At 37.8% G+C, this 25923-nt stretch overlaps 1 protein-coding gene across 2 annotated transcripts in view; it reads left to right on the forward strand.

The window, feature by feature from the left end:
• ALA2 (aminophospholipid ATPase 2) overlaps window positions 1-25923 on the forward strand; it is a 426245-nt gene that overhangs the window by 59801 nt on the left and 340521 nt on the right. For both annotated transcript variants that reach the window (XR_016266798.1, XM_089458821.1), the window contains exons 3-6: window positions 8322-8535; window positions 9509-9625; window positions 24525-24617; window positions 24712-24886. Coding sequence is in view for 1 of the 2 variants with exons in the window: in XM_089458821.1 (XP_089314947.1) it covers window positions 8322-8535; window positions 9509-9625; window positions 24525-24617; window positions 24712-24886 (599 nt within the window). In the remaining variant the exon portion in view is untranslated. The remainder of the gene's footprint in view (window positions 1-8321; window positions 8536-9508; window positions 9626-24524; window positions 24618-24711; window positions 24887-25923) is intronic.

A 25923-nucleotide genomic window follows, 5' to 3' on the forward strand; every position in this document is an offset into this window, starting at 1 on the left:
GTTCCTTCTAGAATGAGCAGAGAAGGCAGTAGGATTGTTTCCATTTGAGGGTTTGTCTTGTTCCGTCATCCTTATTTCCTCTTGAGTGCATCTGGCCAATAGTTCCTCATATCCTCGAATCCCCTCATTGTTAAGAATGGTAGTGTTGAACACATCCCAGTCTTTTGTAAGGCCCCCAAGAGCAATAAGAGAGAGTGCCCTATCACCAATGACTTCTCCAATAGATAAGAGATCATTCTTGATCTCGGTGATCCTCATGAGTTAGGATTGGATGGATTCTCCTCTATCCATCTTGATGTCTTTCAACTTGTTCTTGAGAAAAAGAATTTGATTTGCATTGTTCACTTTGAACATCCCAACCAGTCTTTCATACATCTCCTTAGATGTTTCTAAATTAGAAATATATGCAACCAAAGGCTTATGAATAGAATCAACAATAATCTTCTTAGCTTTTGTCTCACCTTTCTTGTACTTTGTTTGAACAACGGTTGCATTTGAGGGAGGCTCGGTTATTCTTCCCTTGACATAGTCCATGGCATCATTCTCTTCCAAAGTCAAATCCAAGATCATCTTCCATGCATGATAGTCGGATTTGTCCTTGAGCTTGTCCTCGGATTTGAAGAAAGATGTAGTCGTCATTGGGACTAGTTCCAAGTCCTTGTCCAACAACTTCCTTTAGTGATTGCTTGACTTCACTCTTGCTTGGGCTTTGTCTTCACCTTAGCTCTGATCCCATGTTAATTTTAGATGACTTCACTCTTGCTTGGGCTTTGTCTTCACCTTAGCTCCGATCCCATGTTAATTTTAGATAACAATGGCATGTTCTATGCTTTAGAACAATTTACTTCAATTTTTCTTATTAGCCCAATATCAATTTCCAGATTAGCAATCAAATTAACATTAATAGTAAATGTAGACTCAACGCTACAATTAACCTGCTCCAATTGCCTCGGTTTTTGTGCCAGGAGATGCGGCCTTAGAAGATCGAACTAATTGCTTGAAAAACACAGTCAAAGAAGATGAGTTGACCCTCGGTAAATGCTGGTCAACGCCCCTGCTAATAGCCCAAAAACAGTCCTGTGATTTCTGTGTGAAATTTTCGATCAACCCAAGTCAACGTGAGAAGAGAAGAGCTGCTTCTTTATTGTACAAACCAATGAGGAGAGGAGAGAGAAATATGAGTTGAGTGATAATCCAAATGAGGAGAAGGTCTCTCTTATTTATACAATTCGATGAGGGGTGGAGACACATATATTGGGCTTCATGAGCCTACGTTAGACTTCTGGCCGACCTTGACAATTTGCACATATGTGAGAATTAAATTCAAAATATCACTTCTGCTCATCCAAACAAGATGATCTTTGGATCAATCTTGCACCTCTCGGAAATAGGAATCGAATAAAAATATCATCTCCATCATATGAGCTATCTAAGGTGGAGTGTGCCCTAGTTGTCAATTTTAACACTTGTAATGGAGCATCACCCATTGGGATAATGTAATGTGAAGATTAAATCCCCCTTATTTTCATTGTTTTAAAAAACGGCCGTTTCGATACCGAAACGGCTGAGTTGATCCGAGCCGATACCCTCAGCCATGACTCGGCCTTTGAAATGGTACGTTTGGCTGACTCGGCCAACTCGGCCGTTTCTGTTATGACTCGGTCGAGTCACAAAAAGCCGGCCCAGAACACGTTAAACAACAATTTAATATATTTTTAATGGATTTTTAAGGTGATTTCTGATTGGTTTGGACTCCAAGGTGTTATATGAATTTGCTAAATGTCATTTGGGGTCCATTCCCCTCCCAAACCCTATTTAACACACTCAAATGCTCTCTACTATTGATATGCTATTCAAATTTCATGGTAATGTTAAATTCTTAAAGTAAAAGTGACATTCTCCTTAATCTTCATTTTCATCCTTTTACTTAAATTTTTAACATTACCATGAAATGACTCAGGATGTTTGAGAGTGGTTTCGGCTTCATTGGATTTCATATGGAGAAAGTAGAATTTTAGATTTCATTCAAAATCCAGCAGACTTATCAGTTTTTCAGGATTTCAGGATTGGAGGATTGCAATGTTTCCATTGAATTTTGTCATGTATTAGGGTATGGAACTCTTATTGAATCAAGAGCACCAATCCCTCTATGTACCTTGATGTTAGTGACATTGGTTGTCGAACTCCTTTGGGATTCGCTCCCAAACCAGGAGCTTCTGAAAATGTCGCTCCCGCTCCCATTTTCGCTCCTGCTCCCAAGTAACACAAAGAAGAGAAACCGTTTGGATAAAAAACGGTTAAATGATCTAGTTTATGTCCAATACAACCTCCGGCTTAGACGAAACCATTTGCTGAACAAAAGACCTGATTCAGATCCCATTGTGTTGGAAGACATTGATCCAACATGAGATTGGGTAGTGGAGAGTCGTCCAGCAGAGTTTGATCTTGATGAGGATCTTGATTTAGATTTAGATATCGAGACATCAACTGAACTTGAACATGTTGTTCAGTTGAATGCAGATCCCAATCCACCATCCTCAGTCTCACAGCCAGCAAGGACTCCAGTTGTAGGTGTGTTTGGAAACATGAACGAAAATCTCTAAAATTATGTTTAAAATCTTTAAAATTATGTTTTTTTATAAAAAAATAAATATTTAATGTATTTTTTACAACGACCGAGTCATTGAAATCGAGCCGGCCGAGTCATTACCGTTTCGGAGTCGGAGTCGGAGTCGATCCTCAGCCGAGTCGGAGTCGGAGTCGGAGTCTTAAAACATTGGTTATATTAAACTTGCATTTGACAAACTAGGTTGTTGTGTGAACCAATATAACATCAGCTACATTGTTTTGTCTTGGGGTAGCACTCTTAGCACTCCAAGGATAATTTTCTTCATCAATTTTCAGCAAGCTAAGGCTGATTTGTGACATGCATGACCGTTCATATTTTCCTCACACATTCATGCATTAGCGCTCTTAGATCCATGCCTTTTTGACCCCATTTTGCCCAAGAATTGGAAGGTCACCAGTCTGTTAGTTTTTGGTAGCATTGGAAGTGCTCTAGCCTTGAAAATTGGTGGAGAGGCTAAGGCACACAAGTTCTAAAGAACCCATAAAATGTTTGATGAAATTCCACCCAGATTGTATTTTATTAAAATAATTAATATTTTTAATGTGGTCCCTAAGTCTAAACTTAGGAAAATTAAAATATTAATGGGTATTAATCAAAATATGGGTGAGAATGATCTAGAAGGCGGATCAAGTCAAGTTTTAATCTTAGCCGTTGATTAGAGACTTAATCTCGGCTGTTGAAGTCTCAATGAGAAAAGTATGAGGAGGCTTGGGGTTCATTTAGAAACACAAAGAGATTGAGGAAATCGATTTTCTGAGGTGAGAAGTTCTTAGGAGGAAAATCAATTTTCTGAGGTGAGAAGTTCTTAGGAGGAAAATCGATTGGGGAGATCTTGCAGTAGAGGGGTAGTGAGAATCCGGGAGAAGGAATTTTTGGAGAATACAAGGAAGAGAAAGGACAGAAAGATGTCCAGAGGAGGGTTGACGTTGGCATACGCGGTGCTGATGCAGAGGCAGTGCAGTGAATGCGGGGAAGTCGAGTTTTTGCAGAGGGAATTCGAAGTTCAGTTGCCGGAAGCTAGGGTGTGAGATTGGAGGCAAGAAAGTCGATTTCTTAGCCAACAGAAGATCCATAACAGAGAGGCAGTGTAATACCCAGGAGGGGCGACGTAGAAGCTGCATAGGGTGACACAGTTTGATGCATAGGTCATTAGAGGGTGACATAGAGCCTCCCAGCGTTGAGGATCGGTCACTGATTCTCCAGTGACATGGTGATATCATTTCACCAGTCTTTTGTCTAGTATTTTCTCCTGCATAATAATAAACCCTCAGAGTTGCTGCACCAGTTTTCCCGCATTCGGTTTTTCCGGGGACTATTTTGTCCAAAAGTAACTGTGTCCTATGTATCTTGTTCTTTGCTTAGTTTCCTTGTTTCATGTAATAAAATTTATGTAGTGTAGGCTGCAGAAGTAATTTGTTTTAGTATTCAGAGAATAATTTGATGAATGTATATTAAAATCAAGCAGGTAAAGTAGATTCAGATTTGCTGCAGTAGGGGTTCCTTGAGGATTAGGAATTTTCACATGGTATCAGAGCATTGATTTTGAAATAGGAAGAGTAGATCCAATGCTGAGCAAAGAGGCCAAAAGCTGCACTTGGAAGCAATTTGAATCCCCTTGAAGGGATTGCGTAGTCCTTGCTAGGAAGCAGAGATTCCGAGGAAATCTCTCTTTGAGAGAGTTGACAAAGAGGTATGATTTCCAGTTCATGAGTTTGCAGAGGCAGAGGGAGTGACGCAGAGCCTCAGTGCAATGCTTGAAGGGCGCAGTTTTTGTTGGGGCAGAAATCTATCGGAAAAGAGCAAAGACACATAGAAGGAGAATTTTCTCCTCAGAAAACTTTTTGCCAAAAAGTTCGAATTTCTCACTTGCTAGGTAGTTGAGCAGTGACTAGAGGAGTTAGTTCGACAGTTGGGTGAGATGGCATCGCATGGGCTTAAAGATCAGGACAGGTTGGAAGGAGCTTCCAACTATGTCATATGGAAGACCAAAATCTTAGCTGGTGTTGACGAGTACGATCTCGAAGCCTACATCAAGAGTGTTGTGGCTGTTCCTGCTGACAATGATCAAAAGAAGAAGTACAAGGCCGAGTAGGGGAAGGCAAAGAGGTTCATACTCGATGTTCAAGATCATGTGGTCTCACACTTGCAGGGCAAAGATACAGCTCGAGAGATGTGGGAAGCTTTGTCTTTTCTGTATGAAGGTTCTTCCGAACAGCAGAAGATGTACCTAGAACAAAAGTTGCAGCAGACATTGATGCAGAAGGGATAAGGAGTTAACTCTTATCTTCAACGTCTTTAGGACATCAGAGACCAGCTTGCTACAGTGGGGTCCACTCCTCCGTCTACTGTGATGGTAAGGATAGCCCTGAATGGAGTCTTGGATGAATGGCAAGTCTTCGTCCAAAGTATATTGGGCAGGGAAAGACTACCTTCATGGGAGGAGATGTGGGCAGCCCTTCAACTAGAGGAATTAAGGAGGGACCTAGTTAAGGTCAACCTCAATAGCAACAGTGGGAGTGGCACGAAGACCAAGGAGGAGGAGGAGAACACAACTCTAACATCAAAGGGACAACAGAAGCCGAAGCAAAAGGACATTTTGAAGGTGAAATGTTTCAGATGTGGTGAGATGGGCCATTTTGCATACCAGTGTCCTTTGAAGCAAAAGGATAAGGATGAGAAACATGATCCTAAGGCTGCTCCAACAAAAAATGACGAAGATGAGTTTGCCATGAGTGCCCACGCATCTCCAAGAGCGAAATGGGGCGATATTGAGCTATAGTCGAGAGGACTACATGTGGGCAAGATCCTTGAGGTGTCCACCTCTTGGATCAATTCCTTGCTATGGGAGCCAGAGATTCAACAGTAGTGAGATGGACTTAGTGTCAGATGATGCAGTGGATTGTTTGGAGGACAGATGTAGTAGCTGGAGACCAGAGATTGATCAGGGCAGAGCAAGGTTGGCAGCAGTGCAGTTGGCATAGTGCAAAAGTCAGTAGCAGCATAGAAGATTCAAAGGATCAAAGACTCGGGCAATCAGATTCCAACATTCATGGTATTATGATGAACACAGTTAAGTTCAGTTAATTTTGGATGTTTTTCGGTTGCTTCTCTCAGCAACTAAGTTGCAGTACGAATGCAGTGTTAGCAGTGGCAGTGCTAACAGCATAGCAGATGCAGCATTTGAGAGGGAGTTGTAGTATAGATGCAATAGTGGCAGTGGCAGTGTCATGGGCAACAGTACAAGAGTAGCAGCAACACAGTGTTGGTGGCAGCAACAGTGCGGAAAGGAGGTGCTTTAGAGACAAAGCAACATGCAGTTGGACATTGTTTCTAGAGCACTTTCCTCGCTAAGAGGGAGTGTTAGTTTTTGGTAGCATCAGAAGTGCTCTAGCCTTGAAAATTGGTGGAGAGGCTAAGGCACATGAGTTCTAAAGAACACAGAAACCGTTTGATGAAATTCCACCCGAATTATATTTTATTAAAATAATTAATATTTTTAATGGGGTCCCTAAGTCTAAACTTAGGAAAATTAAAATATTAATGGGTATTAATCAAAATATGGGTGAGAATGATTTAGAAGGCGGATCAAGTCAAGTTTTAATCTTAGCCGTTGATTAGAGACTTAATCTTGGTTGTTGAAGTCTCAACGAGAAAAGTATAAGAAGGAGGCTTGGGGTTCATTTAGAAACACACAGAGAGATTGAGGAAATCGATTTTCTGAGGTGAGAAGTTCTCAGGAGGAAAATCGATTGGGGAGATCTTGCAGTAGAGGGGCAGTGAGAATCCGGGAGAAGGAATTTCCAGAGAATACAAGGCAGAGAAAGGACAAAAAGACGTCCAGAGGAGGGCTGATGCTGCCATACGCAGTGTTGATGTAGAGGCAGCACAGTCAGTGAGGGGAAGTTGAGTTTCTGCAGAGGGAATTTGAAGTTTAGTTGCCGGAAGCCAGGGTGTGAGATTGGAGGCAAGAAAGTCGATTTCTCAGCTAGCAGAAGATCCAGAGCAGAGAGGCAGTGTAATACCCAGGAGGGGTGACGTAGTTTGACGCAGAGGCCATCAGAGGGTGACGTAGAGCCTCCCAGAGCTGAGGATCAGTCACTGATTCTCCAGTGACAGGGTGAGATCATTTCACCAGTCTTTTGTCCAATATTTTCTCTGTAAAGGATTGCTAGTTGAGCATCCTAGATTTGTATTCAGAATTTTCTCCTGCATAATAATAAACCCTCAGAGCTGCTGCACCAGTTTTCTCGCATTGGGTTTTTCCGGGGACTATTTTGTCCAAAAATAACTGTATCCTATGTATCTTGTTCTTTGCTTAGTTTCCTTGTTTCATGTAATCAAATTTAAGTAGTGTAGGCTACAGAAGTAATTTGCTTAAGTATTCAGAGAATAACTTGATGAATGTATATTAAAATCACGTAGGGGGAGATAATCTGCTTCATGTCAGATTTGCTGCAGTAGGGGTTCCTTGAGGATTTGGAATTTCACAGTCTTGGGTTTCTGTCACCTTTTGTTCTCACACCACTCAATAATCCAGTGTACTACTATCATACATGTTAAGGTTTACTCTTCAAAATTCACCCTGTGCTTCCACTCAATAGCCATAGCAATCTTATCTTTAGGGAAGCCCCCTTGAGTTGAAGAAGAGCCAACTAGAAGTGTGGGAAGAGCTAGTGATAGTGGGTAACCATTCTGAGTGCACAAAACTAGCCCCTTAATGCTTAGGACTTTACATCATACGAGGATGCTAGATTTTGTTGTAACAAGCTAAAAGCATTATTGGAAAAGATTGTATTGTGGATAATAATGGCAGGGAAATGTTTCATAGATGTCATTAACTGATTTTCTTAGATATCCTTCCTCCAACCCTAAAAGTTCAAGGCTTAACGGTTTGTGATTCAATTTGTCAAACTCAATGACTGAAATACATTTTAACATCAGAGTATGAAGTCTTATAAATAAGACTCACAGATCATAACCTGTAATTTCTCTACACCACAATTCTGATTATGCTCGAGTAGTTTAGGAATATAGTTATTGAATAGCTACACAGGTTTCCATAAAGGAAATTTTGTAGTTCAAATGATACACTGGCGTGACCAAGGCAATCTTGGATTTCCTAGTATAATCAAATTCATCTTCACAGTACCTTTGGTATACATCCATGCTTGTTGGTTGTTTTATCATCAAGAAAACATAATTAGGCTTTCCTTCTCACTTAATACCAACTTCATCTGTGGGATGATAATAAATATTTTGGAAAATACGTTTCTGGGGGGGAGTTGTGTCTCAATGGGCATCATACTTTTTAGAGAGTAAACTATGGATTGAAGGTTATTTTTGAGTGTTGTTTATTTCAATTACTTGTCTGTCAAATTATCACTCCGGAATTGTTATTGAACAATTTCATTAATGCTTGTGGGATGCTTTGTTTCTTTCTCATTCTGTCAAAAGAGTAGTTTAGAATTCGTATTGAATAATTTCGCATTCATGCTTGTGGTCTGATTTCCTCTTACTTTATAAATTGCTGCTTAACATGGATATATTTCAATTCAGTTCCAATATAATGTATTTATAGATTAAAAACATGTTTTTTATTACATAGTTTTATGCTATATTAGGAAAAATTTTGGCTGCACCGAATTGAGTGGATTTTGTGAAGTCTGATTAAACCTGTTTGTCTTGGTTTCAGCCGGTTCATGAATAAATACTTCTTGCTAATTGCCTGCCTCCAGTTATGGTCCCTCATTACACCTGTCAATCCGGCAAGTACATGGGGTCCACTCATTTTTATTTTTGCAGTTTCAGCAACTAAAGAAGCCTGGGATGATTATAATAGATATATTTCTGACAAGCAAGCAAATGAAAAGAATGTGTGGGTTGTAAAGAAAGGCATCAAGACACGTGTATGTATTGTGCTCTTCCTAGCTTTGCATGCATGTTTAGCTTTCTATTATAGTTGATAAGTTGTCGTTTGTAAAATTGTAGCTTTGACTCATACATTTCTTTAATTTAAGATTATGATAGCGTACACCTTTTAAGCAGTTAGACTCACCTCTTAATTCAACTTATGTCTGTCAACAGATAAAGATATTGAGGCTCCTTGCTTGAACAGTGTCGTATGTTTTATATGACTGAACTCAATTTTGTCATGTTTTTGATGTAGCTTCTTCAAGTGTACTTTGATAACGATCATACAAGTGTTGATAATATGATACTCTCTCTTAAAGAAAGCAGAGCCTGTACATTTTTTACGTTGTTTTCTTAAGAAAGAAACAAGGAATAGAATAGTGACATTATGAGATTGGTATAATTTCGTCCCAATGTCTCATATTTGATGCCACAGGAAAAATTAGGGCAAATAGTTGAACTTCATTGGCGTGTGCAAGGCAAACAGGCAGCATAGGAAATTACTTTGCATATTACATACCCAGTTCTTAGTTTGTGTCCTACAAGCTTTCTGTTATATATTTTAAGTTGTGATAAACTGTGAAAGAGACAATGTGAGTCCATATTTGCATAATATTTTAAATTTTTTCCCGATTCAACAGAAATGACTCTGTGATGACAAGGGTCTTATCGCAATATATGTTTCTAATGATCTTGTTCTGACATTTTTGGTGTCTATTTGCCCCCATATTTCTTTTTATGAAACTTCTAAATTCTAACTTGTAATGGTATATTGTTAGCCATCCAGAGTCCTAGCTTCTTAATCAGGTTGGAGATACATAGCAACTGTAAATATGTTTTCCATGATTTTCCACATAGATTAATTTAATTTTTTAAACTTATTCTAAATCAACTAGTTGAATATTGAAAAATCATTTTTTCCAATACCTCTTGCATTAGTTGATATTGGCAACTGATAAATTTTTGCAGATTCAAGCACAAGAGATCCGTGTTGGTGACATAGTGTGGCTTCGTGAAAATGATGAAGTGCCATGTGATTTGGTTCTTCTTGGGACCTCTGAATCTCAGGGTGCATGTTTCCTGGAAGTGAGTAGATTACATACCAAATTCAGAGATATATTCTTGTTTTCATAAATAGTTTTCTAGTTGAGAAATTCTAATATTAACTATGGGAATTTTTGTTAAAAACATGGCATCCTTTGTTGAAAGCTAATGAATAGAAAGAAATAAATTTTATTAATGTGTACTGCCAACCAAAGTAGGTAAATGGCCCAATGGTAATAGAGATACAATACCCAATAATAAGTATAACATTAAGAGGAGCAGTAGAAACGACTCATTCCTATACTAATACTATAAAGGAAAGAAATTATACTATTGTCCACTTGTTACCAAAAAGAATAGCTCATTGTATGCCCTTCTTACATTTGGTGTTGTTTACCTTGTCGTCTACACCTACCTATGAGTTAGTGAGAAAAGCCTTCAACCCCACAAGGTGTGGTTGGTGGCAGGAAACTTAGAGAAGGGGCTGTCAAACTAATCCCGACTCTCTCCGTTTGAGCTGTCTCCTAGGTTAGCTAAGGAGGTTGGTTCCTAATGAAAAGTCAAGTTTAAAAAAAGATGTGAGTTTCTAGGAGAATTGTTAGAGTTAAATAGATGATCTCTTTAAGATTTATAAGCAAAAAACTGATATGAGCAATAACCATCATAAGATAAGCATGAAATACATAAACAACCCGTGCCTTCCAAGTATTTGCTCTTTAAGAAATGAAATTGTATTTTGCTTAAAACGAAGTGAAATGCTTTCAATGGAAAGCCAAAATAACCCTGAAAAGTGAAACAATAAATTGTTAGCACAAGATATTATAAATGCTTTCAAGATGAATAAGTCTACAAATCAAAGCATGGAAACTATCTTGCTCAAAAGGATACAAAAAGAACTCAAATGTTAGGCCAAGATGACAACATGCAATTAAGTTTGCAACCCAAAATAATAGTACTTGAAAGTGAAATCAACCATTCACGACAACATGCAATTAAACCAAAAGATGAGTCAATTTCCAATTACAAGAAAATTAAACTTGTTGCAAAATTAAAAGAGATTACAATGCTTGCATCCAAAGTGCCTCTTGAAATAAGATTTGCATGTGAGACTTTAGCCAAAGCAAATGTGATGGAATGTTATTCTTGGTTCTATTTATTTGATTAGTGCTAAGGCAAAGTTACAATTGAACTCTAGTCCTCAGACCTTATCCTCGCCCAAATATTTGGATCTCACAATGAAGAGTCAATAGAGGTGGAGGGTCTCTAAAAGTCTATTCAACCAATTTAAGTTGAGGTAAGTTTTAATGAGGTTTGGGGCCTTCCTATACTAAAATGTTTAGATGAAGTGCAAATTGAATTAATTCCCCAAATTAAACTAATGCTTTATGCAAATGTTTCAAAGAGAAATAGTTTGCAAAACTTGAGAGCGTATGCATGTGGGAATTTAAATACAAGAGTAGTAAAAATTTTCATGTAGAGTGAAATGTGTTCATTTTAAGCATGCTCAATATGAAATTAAAAGCTAGACAAACAAGAAAAACTAAAAGCTAGAAAGCTAAGAAAAACTAAAAGCAAGACTAGGCCACTCACAAGAATCCCTCCTCTAAATGAGGAAGAGGGATGCCATGGGAAATATCCCAAGCTCCCTCTTACAATTTTTGTTATCTTTTATTAGCGCTTAAAGCGGGTAAAAATGCCTCTAAGAGGGCAACCCACAATATGAGAGAGATCTTTACAAAGTTGAGACTAACAAAGCTAGACTCCCTCCCCAAAAATATAACAACAACAAACTTGAAGATGGAAAAAACTCTCCAAAAGAGATTCATAGGTCTCAAAAGGCCCACGGCCTAGATGAGTTTGCAACTTTCTACCAAGTGCTTATGGCCTCCCTCGAAATCAGTGTTTGGATTGCATGAGGAGTCCTGCATAAACACGAGTGAGTAGTTTCCCAAAGCTTCTCCTCAAGCACCTTGCTGCCTAATGCTCAAGCCTATGGGCTGCAAAACACAAAAAAAACCAATTGTCAGTGTGAAATTAGGAAAAAGAAACCAAAACTAAACTGATTACAATTTAATTTACAAAATACTAGTTCAAGTAATGGGAGTGAACCCCTATACTTGCCTAGCTTTGGAAATGACTCTTGAATAAGATATATAACTTTGAAAGAACTAGAATCAAAGAAGTGTTTTTGAATTTAAATGGATGATCAAGTAGCTATAGACTAAGAAAACTCCCTTTTGCTCTTCGTTGGATGGAAAACTTGGAGCAAAAAAATGGTTGAGTCTTGGATCGCTGTGACTCTAAGAGTGAGTTGATCTAATTGAGATTTCTCCCACTTCCAGATGGATTCCTGTATACAATACAAAAGATCTTTCCTACACATTTGAACACGTATTAGTTTGCACAAGATTAGAACAATATAATGAATAAGATAAACCAAACATTCCTCCTAAAATGAATTGGCAAGCTTATCCCTAGAATACTACTCTAAATCAATGATATGTGCAAGATAGCTTGCACACATCAATCCAAGCAAGATGGCAAGCATAAACTAATATTAATTCAACATGTGAAAGAAATTAAACACAATAGCAGTATTATGAAAAGACATCACCTCATAACGCCGAGAGAACACCAACGAGATAGCCCCAAAGTCTTCATTGTATTAAGAAAGTATGCAAGTACAAAATGACAGTTTTCTTAAGCCTAATAGCTTATTACATGATACAAATATGAGAGCCAAAGTTCATTTAAAAAAGCAAATGGGAGCCAATCCCAATGGAGAAACCAAGTGATAAGTGGTGAAGTGGTGGAGATTGACAAAGCCAAATTGAACTCCAAGTGTATGAGAGACCAAAACATTTGTGAGGTTAAATCTGAAGTGTGGCAGTGTATACTCCTGTTCAGGCCAACGCATATTTATTAACTGTTGATGAGTGTGAGAGATGCTTGCCAAGTATATATATCACTGAAGTAAATAGGAGACAAACTCCCAACGAATTTTCAACAATAGACAATGTTGATGACACCTCTCAAAAATGAATCCCAAACTGCTGCACATAAGCTGAAGTAGACTGTGTGTAGGCAGATCTAACTGTGTGTTGACTGTTGTAGACGTTCGCTGCTTGGTACGTGTAAAGTTTGGTGGAGACATATCTCCTCAAATATCTTAATCAAAACCCAAACAAATCAACCACATGTACGCTGATTTTTTCTTGCTGCGTGGAGCTTTGAGTGACTGTGCAGTTTGTTATGCATAGAGGCTGATATAACATGTTGAGTGGACAAGTCTGATTTGGCAGCCAATCACGTGGAGAAATTCCCTCAAACTAGAATGCTCACACCCAAATCTATCTTCAATTCTCTGCCTGCGTTGATTTTGTGTACAACTGGACATGTGTAGGTATATACTTCAAGTAAACTCCACATTAATTTCCTCATTAAATTGATCCATATCTACGCTTATTTTTCCCTGCTGGCAACATACTTATGACAGTTGTGTTGACTATTCACTGGTTGATCTGCTGTGTAAAATGTGTGGATGCTGCTATGAGTAATTAGCGTACAAATCTTTCACCAAACCAAACTCATATCAGCATTGATTTCCTTGCTGGCAGCGTTGACCACTTATTTCTGTTGCGTGGAGTTTCCCTTTAGCATGTGCATGGAGCTCTTTTAATTTGCATGTGCATATTTGCCTTTGATAAACCATATGTAGAGTAGGAGGGTGAGGTGGGGTCCATTCCCCACTCACACTTTTAACTTTAGACTTTGGCTTAAATCAAATCCATTATATTTGAATTAAATCACATGTAAATTTTTAGCCATACGTAGCATTTCATGCACTTTACGTGATGCCTTTGACCACCCTTTTGACTTGCTTTGACTTGAATTTTTGACTTGAGCCTGTTGTACCTTATGAGGTGGGCCCCACATGCTTGCCACATCACCCTTGACTCTCCACATAATTTCCATGTCAAAATTTGACTTATTTTGACTTTGGGAAAATTTATAATTTTTTTCAATTATTCATGTTTTGAATTTTTTCCTCATTTTTGCCACTGTCATTAGGAAAATTGGCTTTTGAGGGACTATAAGTCATTTTCTGACCCCGAAAGTGGGTCCCAGGATAATGCCGAGTCTTTGAGGATGAATTTCGAGTAGTCACACGCCCCAAACATTTCTTAAGGTCACTTATTTACACCATTACATAGAAAATAATTAAAAAAAATCCCATTTTGCGGTAAATTTTTAATTATTAAAAAATCTTACTTAAACCTAGCCAAATTCCACAATTTTTTTTGTGTGATCTAGTATGGTAATATACATCGGCTCTAGACACTAAGATGTGTTAGGGGCTCAACCTTCAAACCGTTACCCCAACTTTGGAGTAAAAAGTGAGTGAAAAAACCCAGAAAATTATCCGCCTTTGAAAAATAAGGGAAAATTAACTAGATAAAAAAAACACTCCAAGGTGTATTTGTTTGTTGATCGAGTCCCAACAATCTAGGCCTGCCACAGACTCAAAAACTCATTATTACTAGTATCACTTATTACAATTCCCCATAGGGTGTAGAATCTGGGTACAAAAAAGATGATGAGAAGATATAAGTAGAGTTAAAAAACTCTGTTGACTGATGATAACTGATGGTACAAGTGTCCTGTGGATCATATTTGGGCATGGAGTTTTCATATAATCATCAAGTGGCACTCCAGTGGTCAACATTTGGCTGCATATGGGGATGCATGCTAGATATGAAGTGATAGTGTGCAAGACCCTGGTATCTGCATCCACCAACAAAAGACATATATCGCCAGTATCCATTCAAAATATCATCAAATGAAATCAAGTACAAAAATGAAGAAATTGAAATTTATTCTAAGAGCATAAATGATAATTTATTCATGAAATAAAACTAAGTAAACAAAAATGACAAGGGACAAGGATAGAAATATGATACAAAAAGATGCCCCATGGTATCAGATGTCTTCGGTGAAATCAACGAACTTGTCTACTCACAGGGAGGTCCTTAGGTTCTTTCTTTGATGTGCCTTGCCCAATTCTGATTATCTTGGGACTATGACTTGCCCCAATTTTAACATGTTTGTGGCCATCAGATATACCAAACCTCTCCCTTTTCCTTTTCTGACCATTGATGCGTTGAGGCTTGATCCTGCTCAAAACTGGTGGTTCATTTTTTATATCTTTTTTTTTCTTGGTTAGTTGCAATGGTGATGATGATGCATTTATTGCCAATCCTATTGCTTTGTCTTGAAAATGTTCTGATGGAAGATTTGAAGTACCCCAACTTTTTGAGCTATGCTTAATCTCTTCGTTTTGAATCTATTCTGTTAAGGGGTGAAGAAAATTTGTCAACACTGCATCACTTCCTGTCTGGCATGATCTGTAGATAATCTGTTGGGTTTCTTTGGATCTTCAACATGATATATTTTCTCTAACTCTCGATCAAGTCTGATAAAGGTATTATTAGGCATGGTGATGGTGGCGTGTGATAAGTCCATTTGAAGGCTACCACATAGATTTGATGCCCATTTTCTTGATAGGAGCATTCCCCATGAATCATGAACATCTATCAAAACAATATCCATAGTCATTATTCTATCTGTGTATGCAGCTAGGAAAACCTGTATATCTTTAATTATCCCTCACACTTCAATTCTTTTAGAATCCATTGAACATATGTTGTGATAGGGCCTAAATACCCTTAAATTCAGTTTCTCCATGACTTTCTTGGTCATGAAATTTGATGAAGCCCCTGAATCAAGCATGTAGTTGTGTAAAAGACGATCATTCACTATCAAAGAAACATAAAATGGTAGATGATCTTCATTCGCCACATAATAGTTCATACTTTTCAATACAATCTCCTCATTTTCTGGTTCGTGACTAGGCTTTTCTTCCCTTTGAGTAACTTCAATGGAACTTAGTAACTTGGCCCGTTGAGATGGTATCTTTAAAAGTTTTGTCACTGGAATAGAAACCTTTGCATTATTCACCCAATTGCCCAAGTCAAAATTCAATTTTGAAGTAGGAGGAATTTTTTTTTTGTGATTATTCCGGTTTTGGATATCCCTTCTTTGATAAGTCATGCCTTTGTGTTTTGCCATAGCAAAAATCTGTCCAGATGTAGGTTTTTCCCCAAAAATCTTAGTGACTTCGTCAAAATTTGCAATCATATTGTAAACCCCAAGATTATTAGGCCTATGGTCAATCTCTTGATTTCTCTCAATGGTGTATATCTGATCTTCCATGGAGAACATATTGATTTGACCAGCTGTCCCTACATGTTCATCTCCTAACATGCCACTTTCCATGATTCTCTTCACATATGGGCATGTGGCTTCTTCATGGAACTCATTACATGGCCTACAAAAGGGGGAATCTGATTTACCATGTTGGTGGATTCTAATGGATTTGGAGGCCTATGCTCTTGTTGAGGGCCTTTATTCTTTTTCCATCTATCATTTGGCCTAGATTGGAATCTTTGCACTTGTGATCTCTCCATGGCCACCAACCTATTTTGCATGGCTTGCATTTCTTTAATGTGATTTGCTTCCATGCTCTTGATGAGTTGAGTTAATTCTTTAATAGGATCATGCGTAGTCTCTTCCTTGGCCTTACCTTTGGAATCATTTGATTTTGATGGCCTTCTATTGAAACCAGGAATTTCAGATTTTCCTGATTGCTTTCTAGCCCTTTCTATCTTCAAGGCTTCAAATTGAGCTATACTTAGATTCGTAGGCTCCTTCCTCCTCAACTCATAGGTAGTGTCAACCCCAAAAGCATCTAGATATGAGCATAAAAGAAATTCATCAGGAGGTTTAACAGTAGCAGACATGCTTTTTACTAATTCATTGAATCTCTTGTTGAACTCTTCCATGGTTTCATTCTCATTTTTATTTGTTGCTAATGGCATTGATCAAATGCCTATTTTCCTTCTTCTCTCCAAACTTATCTAAAAATGCAGTTAGAATGACTTGTAAAGAGTTATATGAGTTAGCGGGTTGCTTAGTGAGCCAATCAAGAGCATCCTCTTCTAAAGATAAAACAAAAAGCCTCATCTTCACATCTTCATAATTAGCAGTGTTACATCATTTAAAGATACAAACATTAAAGTTTTTCACATGTGATGTAGCACTAATGGCATTGTTACGTTGAAAGGAAGACAACTTTTCAATAGCCTTGTCAGGGATATTGTGAGGATAGACATTTATGTTAGTGAAGTCACAAGGAGCAAAAAGATCATTCATGATGCTAGGTTTTACTTGTTCTTGAAAAAGCAAATGAATATCAGAAATAGCCTCTTGCCCAAGACTAGCAAGAGCTCTACTATGAGAAAGTCTATTCAACCTCTCTCTAAAAACCATTTCAAGATCAGGAGAGGGGCTAACTAGACCACTTGAATTTCTCCTAGTGGAGACTCTTGCAAAATTTATATTGAGTGGAGTCGCCACATGAGCAAGAATCTAAATCTAAAGTTCAAAAATGCTAAAACCAAAAGGTTAGTCGATTTCCTAGGTACAAGAAAGTTTGTCCCCAGCAATGGTGCCAAAGATGTTGACCCTGTTGCCTACACCTACCTATGAGTTAGTGAGAAAAGCCTTCAACCCCACAAGGTGTGGTTGGTGGCAGGGTATTCAGAGAAGGGGTTGTCAAACTAATCTCGACTCTTTCTGTTTGAGCTATCTCCTAGGTTAGCTAGGGGGTTGGTCCCTAATGAAAAGTCAAGTTAAAAAAAAAGATGTGAGTTTCTAGGAGAATTGTTAGAGGTAAATAGATTATCTTTTTAAGATTTATAAGCAAAAAACTGATATGAGAAATAACCATCATAAGATAAACATTAAATACATAAACAACTAGTGCCTTCCTAGTATTTGCTCTTTAAGAAATGAAATTGTATTTTGCTTAAAATGAAGTGAAATGCTTTCAAATGGAAAGCCAAAATAAGCTTGAAAAGTGAAACAATAAATTGTTAGCACAAGATATTATAAATCCTTTCAAGATGAATAGGTCTACAAATCAAAGCATGAAAACTATCTTTCTCAAAAGGATACAAAAAGAACTCAAATGTTAGACCAAGATGACAACATGCAATTAAGTTTGCAACCCAAAATAATAGAACTTGAAAGTGAAATCAACCATTTATGACAATATACAATTAAACCAAAAGATGAGTCAATTTCCAAGTACAAGAAAATTAAACTTGTTGCAAAATTAAAAGAGATTACAATGCTTGCATCCAAAGTGCCTCTTGAAATAAGATTTGCATGTGAGACTTTAAACCAAAGCAAATGTGATGGAATGTTGTTCTTGGTTCATTTTATTTGATTAATGCTAAGACAAAGTTACAATTGAACTCTAGTCCTCAGACCTCATCCTCACCCAAATATTTGGATCTCACAATGAGGAGTCAATAGAGGTAGAGGGTCCCTAAAAGTCTATTCAACCAACTTAAGTTGGAGATAAGTTTTAGTGAAGCTTGGGGCCTTCCTATACTAAAATGCCTAGATGAAGTGGAAATTGTGTTAATTCCCCAAATTAAACTAATGCTTCATGCAAATGCTTCAAAGAGAAATAGTTTGAAAAACTTGAGAGCGTATGCATGTGGGAATTTAAATACAAGATCAGTAAAAATTTGCATGTGGAGTGAAATGCGCTGATTTTAAGCACACATCATATGAAATTAAAAACTAGAAAGCTAAGAAAAACTAAAAACAAGATTAGGCCACCCACAAGAATCCCTCCTCTAAATAAGGAAGGGGGATGCCATGGGAAAAATCCCAAGCTCCCTCTAACATTTTTTTATTATTATCTTTTATTAGCGCTTAAAGCGGGTAAAAATGCCTCTAAGAGGGCAACTCACAATACGAGAGAGATCTTTACAAAGATGAGACTCTAACAAAGCTAGACTCTGTCCCAAAAAATATAACAACAACAAACTTGAAGATGAAAAAAACCTTCCAAAAGAGATTTACATAGCTCAAAAGATCCACAGCCTAGACGAGTTTGCAACTCTCTCCCTAGAAATTAGTCTTTGGATAGCATGAGGGGGTCCTGCATAAACTTGAGTGAGTAGTTTTCCAAAGCTTCTCCTCAAGCTCCTTGCTGCCCAGTGCTCAAGCCTATGGGCTGCAAAACACAAAAAAAACCAATTGTCAGTGTGAAATTAGGAAATAGAAACTAAAACTAAACTTAAAATTTAATTTACAAAGCACTGGCTCAAGTAATGAGAGTGAACCCCCATACTGGCCTAGCTTTGGAAATGACTCTTGAATAAGAGATATAACTTTGAAAGAACTAGAATCAAAGAAGTATTTTTGAATTTAAATGGATGATCAAGTAGCTATAGACTAAGAAAACTCTGTTTTGCTCTTCGTTGGATGGAAAACTTGGAGCAAAAAAATCGCTTTGTCTTGGATCGCTGTGACTCTAGGAGTGAGTTGATTTAATTGAGATTTCTCCGACTTCCAGATGGATTCTTGCACACAATACAAAAGATCTTTCCTACACACTTGAACACGTATTAGTTTGCACAAGATTATAGCAATATAATGAATAAAGTAAACCAAACATTCCTCCTAAAATGAATTAGCAAGCTTATCTCTAGAATACTACTCTAAATCAATGATATGTGCAAGATAGTTTGCACTCATCAATCCGAGCAAGATGACAAGCATAAACTAATATTAATTCAACATGCAAAAGAAATTAAACACAATAGTAGTAGTATGAAAGGACGTCACCTCATGCCCTTTTGCCTAAATAACTACAGCTAATCTAATTTTACATAACCCTAACTATTTTTTACATAACATTGCCTTCCTCTTGAAAGAAGGCTTTGTCCTCAAAGCATACGTAACGACGGATGTTGCTGACAAATGATTCATTCTCCCAAGAAGCTTTTTCTTCGGGTAAGTCCTTCCACTTGATCATATATTCCTTGATAGTACAATGTCGAAGCTTTCTTTCTCTAGTAGACAAAATACCTTCTGGTTCTAGAATGACTCTTCCCTCATCATCGACGGATGGAAGCGTTGTTTGCGTTGATTGATTGTTGCCTAGTGCCCTTTTAAGGCAAGATACATGGAAGACGTTGTGAACACGACTTGTTTCTGGAAGGCTTAAACCATACGCAACTTGGCTAATCTTTTTGTTGATCTGATAAGGTCCATAGAACTTTGGTGCCAATTTGTTTTTTCCTTTCTGTTTTAAGGATAATTGTTTGTATGGTTGGAGCTTGACAAACACCCATTCTCCGACTTCAAACTCTCTTTCGGTTCTGTTACGGTCTGCTTGTTGCTTCATACGATTCCTTGATCTTTAACAGTGGGTAGATTTGTCTGGACAATAGCTAGATCCTTCCATTTCGGGGGTTCATACCCATATAAAGCTTGAAATGGCGTCATTTTTGTTGATGTATGATAAGTGGAATTATACCACCACTCAGCAAGATGTAATCATTGAGCCCACTTATTTTGTTTTTCTGTAGCGTAGCAACGTAGGTAGGCCTCCAAACATTTATTGACAACCTCTGTTTGACCATTTCATAGGTGAGTCTTGAAATACTTTTTCATGCTTTCGAATTAGATCTTATATCTCTAGTGACTCTTCACTGATCATATTTGTAGATAACATTTCTAATTGGTGACATTGTACTACATAAGTGGGTGCTCCTTTTCGAATCATCTTCATCATCTGAGATGATGATACAATTTGATTCTCTGGTGCTTGGAATCCATGTAATTTGTACTTCTGACCTCCCCATTTGAATTTTATAAATTGTACTTGATGGTTGGCGGCATAAGTACCTAAAGTTTGTAGCCATTGGATACCTAAGACTACATCTACTCCTCCTTATGGTACCGTGAAGAACGGAGACTCTAAATTAAAGTCTTGAATCTGCAAATTGACCTTATGGAATTTCCCCACCTTTTCAATCTTCTTACCGTCAGCTACCATCACTTTCATGTTTGGTAAGGGAAATGAAAAAATATTGAGTCTCTTTGCCACGGTTGCATCTAAAAAATTGTGTGTGCTACCAGAGTCGATGAGAACCACTACGTTGTTCTTCTTTATGTGTCCTTTTAACTTTAAGGTCAGAATCTTCATTGTTTGAATCATTGGTTGCTTCACAATTATATAGGTTCTTTGGTTCTTTTCCTTTAGCACATCTATGTTTGGGGTCCCACTTCTCACCATAGCGTTTGCATTTACCCTCTTTTATCCTTTGCGTTTCCACATTAGATTTTTCATCTTCACGACGATGTGGTGGAACATATCTTGTATTGTTTGCGTCTGCATACTGGGGTATTCTTCGTCTTGAATATATTTTTTCTGATTTTGACCAAAATATTTGTTCGAACTTCTTTTCGACTGTTTTTGCTTTTCTTCTTGCTACTTCTATTGATGTAATGTCATGCATCTCAAGTTCTACTTGTAAATGGGTTTTGATTCCCGAGACGTATGATTGAATTAGACGAGATTACAATAACCCAGGTACTCGTGTTACTAAGGTCTCCCATTCTTGAGTGTACTCGTCCACACTTCCTTTTTGTCGTAATCTGATGAGTTTTGAAAAGAACTCTTCTTCCTTTACACCTTGGAATCTTTTAAAAAATGCATCCTTAAATTTTCTCCAACTAATGATGTGTGTTGTCTTTTTCCACCACATATACGAATTATATGCTTCCCCTTCCAATTTCATGGACGCGTGCCTGAGATTTTCGTCACCGTCATTGATGTCATATATCTCAAAGTATTCTTCTGCTTTATTTATCCACGCAACATTGTTTTTTTCGTTTCCATAGAATTTAGGCATCTCGACTTTTGCCCTTCGCTGGTATGTCGCTAATGGTTGAGCGAAAAAGGGGTGTTGATTGGTAAAGGTATCCCAAAGTTGCTTGTTTGTAAGAGTTGCGTTATTCATTTCTTGGTGGGGGTCGCTGATTTTCTCGGGGATTCAGCTTTTTCATAAGTCTGTTGACTTCGTTGAATCTGATGAGTTGTGTTCTTGATTCTCTTCATTTTCTTGTAGTAGTTGTGCGGGTGTACAATTCATCTTTTTACACAGAAGTTTCAGCAATGTTAAGGACTCTTTGAGATATACTTCTGTTTGGACATGGTTATTTTCCATCTTTATTTCTATTCGATTTGTCGTATCTTGAAGTTTTTTGATATTGTCAACTTGCCCCTTAAGCTTGATCTGGAAATCATCTAATCTTTTATTGACCTTGTCGTGGTTGTTATTTATCTTATGCTCCATGTCAACCAATTTTTTTTGGAAATCTGCCATTTTCATGGTCGACATTGAGCGAGTTTGTGGGGGCGTGTATTTATCTGCCAGCTTAATTTTTTTTAATTAATTAAATTAATGTTATATATAACTTTATAACTTATAATTAAATTATAGTTATGTATTATATATAACTTATATATATATATATATATATCTTTTATATATATATTATATTTGTGTGTTATACAGACAGTCATGTCCACTAGGAAGGTCGCGATCGGTTTGACCAACGCTTCGAGTAGATAACACTGTCGAGGTTACCACAATGAAAAGACACAGTTGAGCTCACCGCACTGGAACCCACGGATATCACCGCAGAGACTCAAGGACCGTAGTGGTGACGTCGATGACAGGCGGGTCAGACGTCTGGGAGACACGGACGCCACAATGATGTAGGGCTCGTGGCACAGTTGATGCCGCTATCAGCTATCGACCCAGTTCCCCCATTCTCAGAGTGACTAGAACAACACTCTACGCCGAGATTGTGGTTTTACTCCCTCGTCTGTTCGGAGAGCAGCAGATTGCAGTGGTGCAGCGATATAGCAGAGCAGACCGAAGATGGTACGAGGTGTGGACAAGAAAAGCGGACGAAACAAAAAATGCAGAGATGGATGCAGATGGGGGCACGAGGGATAACGTCGTGGGGGTATGACGACTGTGAAACGATTGCAGTAAGAGACTATGGTGGCGGCGACATTGTGCGGCTGACAAGGGTAGAAGCGGTTGGCGATGGTTTGGGATGCAACTGGACTAAGCGGACAGCGGTGTCAGCGGATGAACAGCCTAAGAACCGAACCGCTTTGATACCAGATAAAGTGGAAACTTCTTGATAAACAGAAATATATATATATATATATATCTTATTAATAAATGAATACTGAATTGAATGATTACATTTTTAGAGAGAGGCCCGGTTATATCCAACCTTAGGTGCCTCTTGGTGAAAGGGCATGATCTTTGGTCATGCCCTTTTGCCTAAATAACAACAGCTAATCTAATTTTACATAACCCTAACTAATTTTTACATAACAGATACTTGTCACTAGATTTTTCTCTTCAACTCTGAATGTTAGGAGAGTTTTGCCTGATATACTCCATGCTCCTCCTAGGATTAGCCGTCTAGGGCCGCTTTGTTCTAGACATTCCTCAGAGTACCTCATCAGTTATTGCAATGGTACCTCATATTGTTTGATGAGCAGAGATGTTTCTACTTTCTCCTCTTCATCTGCCTTTACATCTATATCGAATGTAGTGGAGTGGCTCTTTTTTTTTATAAGGTCCACCCTCCGAGGTCATCCTTCTTTGCCAGTTTCTGTTATTTTAACTTGTATCTCTTTATTATTAGCTTTCAGGAATTGCTTTTACATTCCCGCATTATGTTTGTGACTAGCTGTTGACTAGGCCAACATGGACATAAAAAATATCTTATCTGGCTCAGTTCTTGGGTAGCTGGAATTCCTTTCTTTCAGGTTTCTTCTTGGATGAGAATTTCCTTTTGCCAGTTCCTTAGATCAACTAGTTCAAGCTTTTGGCATTTTAGTTTCATCTTCAAGAACATGGATCATCAATATTGTAGAATGTAGTGCTGCAGACAGCTGCCCATTGCCTTAATATAATTTCAGGAGAGCAGTTTGGAGGTCCTCGACAACACTACCTTGTGTACTGAAGTTAATATCTAGGGTGTCCATACTTGAGACAGAATTCTAATCGTGGCCCTGTTACCTTGCCACATGTCTGGGTAACCTAGGAGATTTTTTTCTCCTAGGATGCAGTTTGCTAGCCAGTAGCCCTATTGTAATCTAAAGATAGCCAGCCTCAAATGCCGCTCATCCACTCTCTGGTTGGTGCATTCATTCATCTAGATTGCTCATCAGATGAAGGTGGTTCATCTATTATAATTTATGAGTTTCGTCAACCATTTTTCTATTCAAGTGTTTTGATTTAATGTTTAACGACATTCTAGTGTGGATTATAGGTTGAATTGGATGATAGACCGCTATTGGTTGTACACTTGTTTCCTTGCTTCACCTTCGTGGTTATCCCTTGCCCCTAGTCCAGTGTGACTTCCTCCGGGCTTTTTCATTCACTGTCTAGGAGGGGCACAAGTGGGAGGCTCTGATGATGGCAGCATTCCGTGTTATCCATACTTAATATTTGTCATCTTTTACCCCTGCTCTGTTGTCATGTCTCCATTTTTATTTTCCTTTATAGTACAACCAGGATGGGTTTCCAGAGTATGTGATGGCCAGGGTAGTTGGTTACATTGTGGTTTTGCCTCTGTGTATTTATGGAATATGCAATAATACATCCCTTCTTGTGTTGGTGTTGAAATATCTAAGCTTTATAGTGGATTAATAATTTAATTTTCATTGGTCAATTTCATTTGTTGTGGTTCCCTCACAAGTGTCATTCCATGACTTATATTTGCCACCCTTATGGCGGGATGTAATTGATGTATGTCCGGGATGGACAAAAATCTTGCCTATCAAAGAAGCATATGAATTCTTGAACTAACTGCTGTTTATCTTCGTAGGTTGTTTTTTCCTGTACTTGTTGTAATCTTTTGCTTACTGGCTCTGATTTTTGTTAGTGTAGTGCTTTTACAATTTTATACTTGAACTTAGACTGCAGCACTTGATGGTGAAACTGATTTGAAGACAAGAGTTATACCTCCTCCTTGTGCTGGTCTGACTCCAGATCTGCTGCATAAAATCAAGGTACTTTCCAATCTGGATAAACTGTTATATTGTTTCAATTGCTACATGAAGGATCTTTGAAGCTGATTTGGTGCATTTTTCATTTGCTTTTCAGGGTGTCATTGAGTGTCCAGTTCCAGATAAAGATATAAGAAGATTTGATGCAAACTTACGACTGTTTCCACCTTTCATTGACAATGATTTATGCCCTTTAACGATAAAAAACACATTGCTACAATCCTGTTATCTTAGGAACACAGAATGGGCATGTGGAGTAGCTGTTTATACTGGTATGTTTGTCAACTCTTACTTAGAAACTCATGGAATAACTTGTAATACAGCAAATTGCAGATACAAAATGTATGGAATTTATCTTGGACAATTTTAGACCTGTTTTGATCAAAAGCAGCACTTTACAATCCTAAGGATATCTTCATTGTTACATACGAAGCATAATATATATATATATATATATATATATATAGAGGGATGCTTTCTCACATTTGTAGCATGATATACATATGTATAGAAAACCCTTGGTCTAGCACTACACACACACACATAGAAAGTGCATCTTATATTTCATTACTAAACAATATGAACTTAAAAGTATATTCAGAATTACGTCAAAGAGCCAAAGTTTGATTGGAGATTCTGTCCCTCCCAATAGTCTAGGAGAGGTAACATGTCATATGTGTCATCAATCTCAAAGAGATTCTGCATCTTTCCCGAATATGTGAATCCTTGCTGAAATCTGTATAGCCAACTCAGATATAAAAGTTGTGGTTTCTCCCAAGAGGAATTGATTTCTTGCCCTGTTAAGGTCAGAGAACATCGCCTTTTCTATAAAATGGATATTCGAGAACCCCTTTCCAATTAATGGGTGTAACCAATGGAATGGTGCATTTTGTAGCAACCCATGCCCAAAAGGCCTTGGCAATTTCACCCCTCAACATAACATGCTTAATTGTTTCAGTTTTGTGATGAACAGTGCAGCAAACATTTGTAAGTCCAGAGTGGGAAAATTTCTGAATCTAACAAATCAGTAATCCTACTGCAGTATACTGATTTGCATTACCTACTTGTGTTCTTCATTTTAACAAGTTAATTTCAAAATTATTTAGAAAATATTAATGCAAATACACTGTAGCCTACACCAATATACAAATCAAGTACTGAAAAATAAATGAGACAACCACACAAAGGACACACTTATTTTTGGACTAACGTCCCGGAAAAACCAAGTGTGGTAAAACAATGCAACATATATGAGGGTTTTATTATTAAGTAGATTCCTGAATACAACTAGGGTGCCAAATCAGACTCA

This window comes from Pinus tabuliformis, chromosome 7, assembly GCF_031772625.1.
Source record: "Pinus tabuliformis cultivar Carrire ecotype Pingquan chromosome 7, CPIR1, whole genome shotgun sequence".
Taxonomy (NCBI): Eukaryota; Viridiplantae; Streptophyta; class Pinopsida; order Pinales; family Pinaceae; genus Pinus; species Pinus tabuliformis.